This window comes from Salvelinus sp. IW2-2015, linkage group LG4q.1:29 (genome assembly GCF_002910315.2).
Source record: "Salvelinus sp. IW2-2015 linkage group LG4q.1:29, ASM291031v2, whole genome shotgun sequence".
NCBI classification, from domain to species: domain Eukaryota; kingdom Metazoa; phylum Chordata; class Actinopteri; order Salmoniformes; family Salmonidae; genus Salvelinus; species Salvelinus sp. IW2-2015.
The window spans coordinates 9,491,154-9,502,568 of NC_036842.1; the positions used below are offsets into that span (position 1 = coordinate 9,491,154).

Below are 11,415 nucleotides of genomic sequence, written 5' to 3' on the forward strand. Positions count from 1 at the left end.
TAGTCTTCTTTGGCTGGTTATCGATTTGTGTATTTTTGTGGGCTGTAGATGTCCAATGTCCATAGCCTTACCTTATCTGTATTTCCGTTATTAAGGATTTAAGAATTTGCGAACTCCTAAGGGTCCGCTCCTTGTTTTCTCTAAAAACACTGGCTGGCATATGAATCTTGCACAGAATGTACCCCAGTTTGAGGTTTGTTTGTTTGTCTAAATTTTCCACTGTGAAACCACAAAGTCAATCCCTGAGTTATGAATGAATTTAGGAACAAGCTGTCAAATTTACTTATTGGATTTTCTGGCGTCTTGACGAGCTTCTAAACAGCTCCTTCCTTCTGCTCCAACTGCTAGGAAATCAGACCTTTTTCATACCTGTAGCCTACCCAACTAATTCATGAAAGGGTTGGTAGTTGTAAGTTGATATGTCAAAAAGCATACCACAGTCGCCATTCATTTGTTACTCTGACCACGTAATACTGCTGTTGATACAGGCATGTGATTTGCAACTGCTTTTTTAGCTATAGTAAAAGAACAACAAAAGCTGAGTTTAGACCTACAGTTCATAATCTGTGCTGTGTAGTGCTGTGGTATTGTGAAATAAATAGGTGTACATCTACAAATAGACAATTATACATAGTAAAGAGAAATATATTTATTTTATTCATGTTTAAACGATAGATTAGTATTTAAAAAGAAGAGCATAAATGATAAAAATAATGAATTTGTCCATTCCATATTTTTGGTCTTTTTGGTTTCTTTAAATATTACATAAAATAAATAATTTATTTTAAAGCAGTCAGGTAAAGGAATGGAAATACCCAATACAGTGAACTTGCATGTTAATAAGGTTTATGCTATGGTGCTAACTTGACTAAATTCTCTGCATTTGACTCACTCCACAGCCCAGCTTCTCTTCCATCACACCTAAGTCACCCAAGTGCTTCCAGTACTGTACGTGTCTGTCACAAAGCATGAGTGTCAATTTCAGTTCCTTGTATGAGTTAGTACAGCATAAATACATGTAACTGCATCCACAGATCATCACACAGACAAATACACATGGTACACTCTGCCCTTTGACCCTGTCTTCAGTGACGCTGAATCAGTGTCCTTTTTTTGTCCTCTTATTCAGTATTCAGTTTTGTCTCCAACAGTTCGCCCATTGAAAATGATTTGGCACAGAAAAATGTTTCATATTTTCTCCTGTGCCGAATCATAACTTAAAAACAAATCTGTGCCATCATCAGTCAGACTCCGCGACAATGAGTTCAAACAGTTCCTTTACATAGTGCCTTCCTTTCAGAAAATACGTATAGTCTTTGCAAATCAAAAACATTGACTGCATATGACTCCATTATGTCTTTAATGGTTCCCAGTCTTTCCTCAGTGCAGTGAAACATTCCCAGGGGAAGGAACTGTCCAATGCGGTGGCTACACCACTATGGGCAGGAAGTGGGTGGCAGTGTTTTTCCTTCGTGTTTTCTTGCCCCTCATGGGCTTGCCGTTGGCGCTCAGCCCCACGAACATGGGCTTCTTCTTGTTCCGCCACTCTGCTGAGGCATAGGTGTTGTACCTGTTCTCCTCAATCCGCTCGGTCAGCCGACAGTCAACACCAAAGTCCCTCTGGTGAACAAACAAGAAAAACAAATTGTGAGTGATTCGACAACTTTGGCAGCACAGGGAATGGAACTGGGGTCTACATTTGCATCATGTATTCAGTAAGCAGAAGTTCTCATCCAGATATCCAGGTTGGTTGGCTCCAATAAGGCAAGTTAACAACAATATAAATACATTCTTGCATAATGGCAGTGGGGTTCATCAGACTTCTAACAGACTGCTCTTGTCATTTAGTGTCCTGACTAACTAGACAAAAAAAGGGATACAGTTGTGACCCCGTAAAGAATGTTCCTTTCCCAAATGCTCTTTAGCCACAGCTGTTCAAATTGAATCCAGAAGTAAACTGAATGTTCCCAAATCATATGAGAATATTTTGGAAACGCTGCCCTGGGTTCAACTCACGTTCGGCTACCTCTTTCTCATGGAAACTTGTGTGAAAATAATCTCCCACAAAATGGAATATATGAATGTAGAACCAGCTAACTATAATATAATACTTGTGTAATGAGGGACAGATATGCCACCAATGCTTTACTGAGTGAATGACAGTACCTTGGTGTGACACTTTAAAATACGTCATGGGAATTGTGTTCCCTAGCTAGAATGCTTTTTGTGTCTCATTTCATCTGATTTCACTACTAAGAGAGCCGTAGTAACAGCCTTTCACTGTTATGTTTCAGATGATGTGTGAGAGCACATGAAACAGTACCGGTAGCCCTTGAGGGCTTTTAGTAGAATGGGGGCTGTTGTATTGTGTTTCTCTGGTCTGAATAGAGCGGAGCACAAGGATGGTGTGGTATATGGGAGGATCTGTGTGTTTGGGAGAGAGGGACGGCAGGGGCGTCTCGGCTTACTTTCTCCAAGACGACAACTCTTTTGGCTGGGCCGACTTGTACTAGGGGATTATTTACGGGCAGTGGAGTGGAACTGTCCTTTAAAACAACCCCAGGCGTCTCTAAGGGCCCGGGGACAGAGGAGAGAAGAGCTCTCACACAACATCAAAGGAGCCAGCTCCTTAGGAGAGTATAGTATGGAAGAGAGTTGTTTTCAACAGTAAGGTGGCAGTGTAAAAACACTACCTGGCAACTAACTAGTGAGTGTTCTGAACACTGAATCAGTCTAATGGGGGGTTTGTATACTCAGCCAAATAATTAGCTCCAGTTTTTGTAGGGATATTGTTATTCTGTGTGTGAATTTCAGTACAGGCTAAACTTACCGCGCCATAAAGCTCTCCTTTCTTGCTGATTGCCAGGTAAAAGTTACTGCTGAGCCCCTTGATGGCCACGATCCCAACATCCACTGACTTGATCTCCAGCACACCTGGAAGACACACAGACACATTATAGGTTAGTTATACCAGGCCAATACACTGAAGTGATAGTCATTGAATAATTTAACTGCATTGAGAAAGAATGCTTGTAAAAGCTGGCAGCGTTTGTGTTTTTGACTGCATACAGTTAGGCTCCACTGTTTATTTAAGCAATAAGGCATAAGGCAATATACCACACACCCTGAGGTGCCTTATTACTATTATAAACTGGTTACCAACGTAATTAGGACAGTAAAAAGAAATGTTCTGTCATACCCGTGGTATACGGTCTGATATACCACGGCTGTCAGCCAATCAGCATTCAGGACTCGAGCTACCCAGTTTATAATTGCTGTTATAGTATGCAGGCCAGTTGATTAAGTGTTACAGTGAATGTAAGTGGATACAGTATGTTGTAGTCCATGATGTTGTCAGTTACTACCGTCTTTTCCAGTATGTTTACTGAACAAATCTACATAAAAAGGTATAATAACTGCAGGCCTTGTCTACTGAGTCACACCGGGGGGTAGAGTCACACTGTTATCCCTGCCTGTTATCCCTGACCATGTTTTGAATAATCACAATCATCTTTGCTTGATCCCCCTCAGTAAACCACTGACTGGCTGCCTGGCTGTGTGTCTCTGTGCCAGTCATGGAGAACAGACAGGCTGAGCCGCCATTTCATTCCCATGCTAACGGGCCATAAGCCCTGAGTGAGAGGCGTTGGCTAGGGCTAAGCCTTGGAAAAACCATTTCTTTGCTTTTGTTTGTTTTCGGAGTGGAGCGGCACGCTGGCGAAAGCCAAAATGTCCATATCAGTTTGCAGTCTGAATGTTTCTTGAACCAATTAGGGACTTAAGATGTGGAAACCAGTCTCCTTCATCCTAAAGTCAATTATATAAACCCATAAAGCTATCATGGGTTAGGGGGGATTAGCTCAGGACCAATTCTGGTAGAAGTTGGTCTTTGTAGCAAGCAGGGAGGCAGGGAGGTGGCTGGTCTGGCCCAGTGTGGAGCCTCCTAGCCTGGGTCAGAGGACAGTAGATATCGCCTCACAAGGTGGCCTTTGACAGGCCAGAGTCAGAGTAGTTAATGGCACCTGTCTACACTGACACTGACTCACCTTCACTCTCCCCCCCGCTGACATCTTTTATTCGTGCCATCCCTCTTTCTTACTCCTGGGACACACATTTGTAACATCCTGCTGTCCTGGTGTGATTTTATGGACCGCCTGAGACAAGGGGGGACCCCGTTTTAGGAGGGCTGTTGCAGGATTCTTTGATCAGGGATAAGTTGCTCAGGCATTTACCCATAAGTACTTGTTCAACTGTACATATCGTTCCTCTCCATATCTTCCTATTTGGGCTGTGTCCTGTCCCTGTACTGGGTTACATGTTATGGTTAACAGTTTTGCGTAAGAGTATCTCACTTGGGGACTCTAGTCTACCCCTGCCATGGACTTTCCCATGTAAACCAATTTCTACTTTGAACCAATACAGGTTGCAGCTGTGGATTCTACTCAAAGGTCATGACCTCTTTTCAGACTCCCCACCCCCTAATTTTCCTTCCACAGTCGAAGACTGAAATAGTACCTTGGATGTGTAACACAGGAGGAGTGTGAAAACATATAAGCATACTTCTAAAAGTGCTAGTATAAAACTCAGGACACCATAAAACTATGAATAATTCCATTGATGCAGTGGACAAAATAAAGACATTCCAGTCCCCGTACTGTGAAAACGAACTCCTAGTACATTGTCAATGCCTAAGCTAAACCATTTAGTAGGAATTGGCGGTGAGGTTTTATCTGCACCTGTGAACCGGCAAAACAAGCGGTGTGGCCGCCACTCAACAGGCGGATTAGACAGGTTTCTTTATACACAGCGGGCGTGAGAGAGCCCCTTCCGTATGGGCTCTGGTTGCACACAGCTATTGAGTGTGGTGGTAAGGTTATCCGGCCTGGTCTCTGCTCCTCTGCCTTCCCTCAGGTTCATGAACAGGGGAGGGGAAGGGAGGGATGAAAGGAGGAGAAGAGAAATTGGATGACAGTCAGTGGGATTAGAGGGGAATAATCCCTGATCAAAGGGAGGGAGAGAGAGAGGGAGAGAGAGAAGGAGAGAGAGAAGGAGAGAGAGAAGGAGAGAGAGAAGGAGAGAGAGAAGGAGAGAGAGAGAAGGAGAGAGAGAAGGAGAGAGAGGCAATGCCAATTGATACAGGTGTATGGAGACCACGTACAACTAAATTGTACGGAAATACAATACACTGCAAAGACATGCACCTACTTTACAAACTCACACTGACTCACAGTTAAACACACAAACACACAGGCCCCTTCCGGAATACCCGTCTTTGCGTTCTAAATTGGCATTTTAGGGTATATGAAAAAAATACGTTTTATATTACGTGGAATTTCCTAAAATGTTGTATACTTTACATGCCATGTTTCATCTAGTAGAATTCCCTGCACATTATTAAGGAAGAGATTTGTCTTTCCAGACACGTGTGTTTGATAACAGCTGCGATTCAGCTGAGGGGACGCGCTGCACCAAAACTAACAAAAGGCGAGAATCAACGCAATTTCGCTTTAGATGACAAATTCTCAGTAGGATGAGCCTAGTATGCTAATATTTGCTGCTTACTGCATTAGCTTTACTAAACAGTACGTTCTAATTGCTGTAGTATGTCGTACTATTAGTACACTGTATGTCGTTTCAGTAAGTAGTAGGCATGCCAGATCTCAGACACAGCCACAAACACCTTCACCATCTGCACAAGAGTGAATGGTTCAAAACAAGTTTCAAGTCTGAGCTCCCCTGTAATATAAGTGACACTGCAGTATTTTAGGTAAGCTTGCAATGTCAAAATAAGATCTATCTCTGCCGTGTTGAAAGTCAGGCACCTGTTTTAGCCTTTTGCTTTGGGCCGTTTGATGTGGTGCGTTAAAGCGAAACCCTTTTTTATGACCCCCTTGCCAGTCACCAGAACCTTCACCTGTACTCTGGAGTTGAAAGGCAGGGCTGTAACAAAAGGCTTAAATTGCAACAATACTCTATCTGAGGGCGGCACTGAACAGACCAGAGACTGAAACATATTGCTCCTGGCAACTCGGCACAGGACAGAACAGCACAGCACAGGGCCAGACCCATTTCTCTTCAGCCCCTCTGTTCACCACAGTAAAACGAGTATCCTTACTCTATCTCTCTCTTTGCTTCGTTCCTCTCTCTCTTATCCGTCGCTTATCTCTGCGCGTCTGTTTCCCTCTATCTTTCTCTCCGTTCTGCCCCGTTCCTGTCTMCTCACTCTGGTTTCTTTTTATGCCTGGGGGGTTGTTGTTTTTCTACCTCTGGTTGGCACATCGCCCAAAACTTTTATTTCTATTTTGTGAGGGTGAACTTTTAAGTGCAGCGAAACAGTTTTATGACCAATATTGAAAGTGTAATAAGCAGAGTTTTCTTAACAAACAAGAAAAAAAGGTGCTGACATTCTGCAATCGACATTTTTCAGAAACTACGAAGACAAACACCTGTGTATATAACAGGACTGTGTTAGTTTTATATGGCAGATGAATAAAAACCAGGCCCCAAGGTCCTGTAACAGTCGACTGCAGTCTTCAGTGCTAATGAAGGGTTAGTTCCAGATACAGTATGGACAAGACTATATAAGAGTCCAAAATCAGTTTTCCGCCTCATTTCACTCTATGAAGCTGTATTTGTGCTACCTAGATTTGAGGTCCAATGTTTGCTTGCCTCACTAAAGGAATTTACTGCTGCACACAAGAAGAGGCAGTGTGTTTATGGTGTAATGAGATACCGTATGAGTGCAGGTAAAACATTTCTGAAATATCTTTCTTTAGATAAGGTGAGTCATCTGACTTCTTTCTCTTTTCAACCTCAATTGGTCGATGTGGTTTCACAGTATTTGAGTAATTTGTGTTTCTTGGGTTTCTCCTACAGTACCATTGGCAGAGGCTATGGCTGCTAATTACAGCGTTACTGGAGAGCAGACAGTCTTCTGGTGGCTCAGTTCAGCTCTGCTGGCTGACTGTCCATTGGGTGGTCAAGTCAACTGCCTGGTGTGACTCCCATCGGCAGCAGCCTTGGCTTCTACCCTGGGCTCTGTAGGTGGCCTCTCTCCTCCCCTCCCCTCCCCCCACAGACCCCCTATCTCCACATAAGGCCGTGGTTTCTTGGCAGGGTGACAGAACTCCCGTTATCGCATCTTGTCAAAATGACCTCAATGCTTTCACATTTGTAGCTTCATCCAGCCAGCTGTACCACTGAGCCTCCCCCACTTCTATCGCTGTGTACTGTATAGAAGACTACACACTACTATAGAACATACAATGCGCGCCCTATTCTGAGAGAAATACCTTTTCTCATCAACACCAGGCATCAATTCGATACTAAAGTTTAAGCAGCTTAGATGCCACAAGACCACCAATGTCGTCAACCCAGAGTGTGTGCATAATTGTCCTGGGAAACCTAACTTGCTGCCCTTATGACAGGCAAGTCTTTCCTATTAACCTTCCAGATTCAGGGGTGTAGAGGCAGCTCATGTCCTATTAAACGGGGGCTGGGTTAGTGGAATGGGGGGGTGGGGGGGTGGCAGGAGGGGTGGGGCTGGGGATAGGGGCGCGGAGGGGTTGGGTAGTGGCAGGAGGGGTGGGGTTTTGGCAAGAGGGGTTGGGGTTTTGACAGGAGATGTGGGGGGTGGCAGGAGGGGTTGGGGTAGTGGCAGGAAGGTTTGGGGTAGTGGCAGAAGGGGCTGGGGCTGGAGCTGGGGTAGTGGCAGGGCAAGGGTGGGGGCTGGTAAATGGTGGTAGAGGGGCCGTGGGACGGAGTAGAGGCAGGGAAGGGGGGGGGCTGGGTAGTGGCAGGGGAGGGGGGACTGGGGTAGTGGAAAGGGCAGAGCAGGGGCTGAGGTAGTGGCAGGGCAGGGGGGCTGAGGAACTGGGTTTGACCCTGGGCTGGCTCCTGACAGCAGTGCCTCGCACCTTTGATCTGGCCTCCACAGGCCTCTGGCTCACAGGCTCCTGAGAGATCAGTGCAGCAGGGTCTGGGCTCTCTTGAGGGGCCGGCTTCATTAGGCTGCAGAACAACACAGCTCTCCCCCCACCAACCCCACTCTACACCCCTCATCTCCCCTACAAACTCCCCACTGCCTCCTAAACATGGTCAGTGGTGACTCCAGATGAACTTAAGGTTAGGGAGGGCTGTAAAAGTGTTTCCCCAGTTTATCTTAGGCCCGTTTGAAGATTATATTGCTGCTCTGCTCCCATTGTATGGCCCACGACTGGATATGAGAAGGTTAGGTACGTGTAAACGTCTGCGTTTTCAATTGTAAAACCGGTTTTACCACTTGAGGTACAACTTTCAAAGAAAATTATGATTTATTTTCACACGAGGGAGGATGTTGGGATTTTAGAGATATAAACTGACAATTCAAACAATTCTATATTATATTAAAACAATGAATTCAAATGCTCTTTGCAGAAATATACAAAATGTGTCACTTCTAAGACTGTTAGGTTTCTGTACAAAAACTGTCCTTCATGTTTTGTTTCCACTTCTCAACAATCACCAGTTTGATTTGCATTACTTGAGGTTAAGAGTGACTAACATCTAAGGCGAGAGATCTTCCCTCCAACAACTGGCGACAGCCTGATTGACGATCTGTCAAATTCACTATGACACAGGGGTTCATATCCGTGGAACGACTTCAGCGTTAAGGGCATAAGGAACACTAGATCCATTGAGAAACACAAACGCCAGTGGGGGCGTTGTGGGAATTGTATACTTTGTGAGTAATTTAAGTATTGGGGTAGATAAAGTCGGACAATATCCCACTCCAGCTGGACAAGACGTCAAAAGGTTTGTGCAAAAGAAAACTTGAGGATGTTTTCGCCATCCACTGTCATTGTAATTTACGACTACTCAATCATTTTTTGTTATTTAGTTACTTTTCACAGATATTTTACACCACAATGGGGGTTACTCATGTAAATTGCTAGTAACTCATCGGTGACCTGCTAAATCTGTATGATGGTGCTTTCAACTTATTCATGGTTGTAATGTGACGAGAGCTTGTGATGGATGTGGTGTGAAGGTAGCCTATTGGTGCTAAATAGCGGACGGTGAGCAACATCCAATGAAAACATCACCTGTTCACTGTCTACATCTTCACCTAGCGACAGTTAAGTTATACATTTTTGTTTCATGAGGCTGTTAAGTTGTGTTTTAGATCCATCTCCACACAGATGTTGTACATTGAATACTTCTTATCCATCCTACTGTCAATATTGTTTTCTTTGCTTGAAACATGGATAAACAGCAGTCTTACATGGGAGAAACACTGTCGAGCTGTGTGTGACTTTAAACCTGCCAGCAAAGCATGATTAAAAGCAAATCCAGATACTCAGAAGAAAATAATCACCTGTAATGAGTATAAATGTGTTGTTTCAAATACCTGAGCTCTGTTTTCCAGCCAACAGATAGCATTAGATTTCTCTGAGATAGAACATTCACATTAGCATGGTTTGAGATCAGCTTACCATGCCGGGTAATAGTATCACTGTGTATTGTGTCAATGGTGGTTTTAAGGACGTTGCAAACCAAATGAAATGCATGTTGATGTTCACGGTGGTTTCAGAAAAAATGCAGTCTTCTCAGATAATGTGATTTACCCAATGCTATTGGTTCTGCAGCATAGTACCTATGCCAGTAAATGTCAAAACGTGCCATCGGGCACTGAGTGCTTACCATATGAATGTGTGTTTACGGGTTTGATCTGGCAAGGTAATTTATAACCTTTCTTGCATTTTGCATACTGTATGAATGGGTAAACATAATGTTGTGATTCCAATTGTTCTGGACATTCTATAGACTCTTTGAGGCATGTTATGTAATGAACCCGGGGTCATTGGGATTTAAGGTCCCATGTTTTTGAAGTCCAGATGCCTTTTTACTGCTGGGGAAAGTACAATGCACTGCAGCACTCAAGCACTAGGCCTAACAAACTAATCCTCTCCAGAGCCTATCACCACAACTTTCAACAGTTCCTGCTGAAAGTGCATCAACAGCTTATCCTCTGGTTGTTCCTCTGGTTGTTGTGTTGGATCTGTTGTCTTAGGTCCCTCCAGATTTTGGGCAGGATTCGAGTATGTAACACATACTTTTTTACACTTTACTCTGTCACCATCAAACACACACGTGGCGGCACATAGGCTTCTGTTCCCTCTCATAAATGTCAGAGCAGGCACCCATGTGGATGGGGACAGTGTTGGGCCAGCGTTGGTCCAGTGTGGGAACGTGTTGCATTAGTGGCCAGTAAAGCAGTGGGGGTCTGGATATAGGATCTGTGACGGATAAGATCCAGGGCTCCTGCTCAGCCACCAGTTGCCTCAGGACAGCCCCCCTAGTGCCCCCCTAGTGCCCCCCCACGTCCCTGCCTCTTGCGCACGCAATGGGTAATTAGCTGGCATTCCTGCCTGCTCCTTTAAAACGGGACGGGCTGTCCAGATGCGTCTCTGGTCCGAGCACTGGTCTCCCTGCGCTACCTTTGATGATTCCATTAAGACTCTCTCTCCTCTCTCTCTCCCAGACTTCCATCTGTCCCACCACACTCGGTGTGTGTGTGTGTGTGTGTGTATGTGTGTGTACATACATCTTGAATGTGTTGTGATGTCTGTGGTTCTCAATGATTTGCGACTTTGACCTAATCTAGTGAATGTTTGTAACATTGCAGCACCTAAACACATGAAACATGCTCACATTTCTTTCACCTGGACAGCCTACCATTCAACTACATTGGCCTATACCATTGATTTCTTACCAGGTTAGATTTAGCAATGCATCTTCCAAAATAGAGAAAATGTCATGTATCTTTACCAATCCTGTGCTCTGGGCAGCAGCATACTATTGCAGAGCTGACGGCATGTTCAAAAGTTGCTCTTCTGTTGAATCATTCTGACGAATTGTGAGCCTTTGACTTTCTGGTTTGGTTTAAGGAATAAGTCAAATCCTGCACGTTTGTGAGGGTATTGAATACGCACATAAGGTAAACATTGAAAACTCAAAACCAGTTAATCAAAACAAAGATTGACAATTTAAAATTCCAGAGAATTATAATCCATTCTTCAGAGAAGAGAACTGCCCAATGAAGCTTTGACGTTTCCAGAGAGGTTGCTGACAGACAGAATAAAGAGGTGGCTGGATGGTATGGTGGCATGCGGTTCACGAAGTCTGTGTTTTATTACAAAAATGTTCAGATGAGTCAATGATTGACACAACAGTAAATCGATGGGTGAATATCAGGAAGCGCTGAAAGAATATGCGTAAATAATGATTTTTAAAGAATAGGGGAAAACTGTGAGTACAGAGAGCGATGCCTCAGTTCCCCCTTGTCCCCTGCGACTTTGGTCAGAGTCACCGCATAGAAAAATATGAAAACTGCTAGCTTTCCTTATTTGAACATACACACGCAAGCACGCACAC

The 11,415-nt window shown here is 44.1% G+C and overlaps 1 protein-coding gene across 1 annotated transcript in view; it reads right to left on the reverse strand.

Moving 5' to 3' along the window:
* Positions 1-634: 634 nt before the first annotated feature.
* fgf10a (fibroblast growth factor 10a) overlaps positions 635-11,415 on the reverse strand; it is a 23,236-nt gene continuing 12,455 nt past the window's right edge. The window contains exons 2-3 of the mRNA XM_023983624.2: positions 2,831-2,934; positions 635-1,620 (exon numbers count right to left, since the gene is read on the reverse strand). Of these exons, the coding sequence (XP_023839392.1) occupies positions 1,429-1,620; positions 2,831-2,934 (296 nt within the window). The 3' untranslated portion in view covers positions 635-1,428. The remainder of the gene's footprint in view (positions 1,621-2,830; positions 2,935-11,415) is intronic.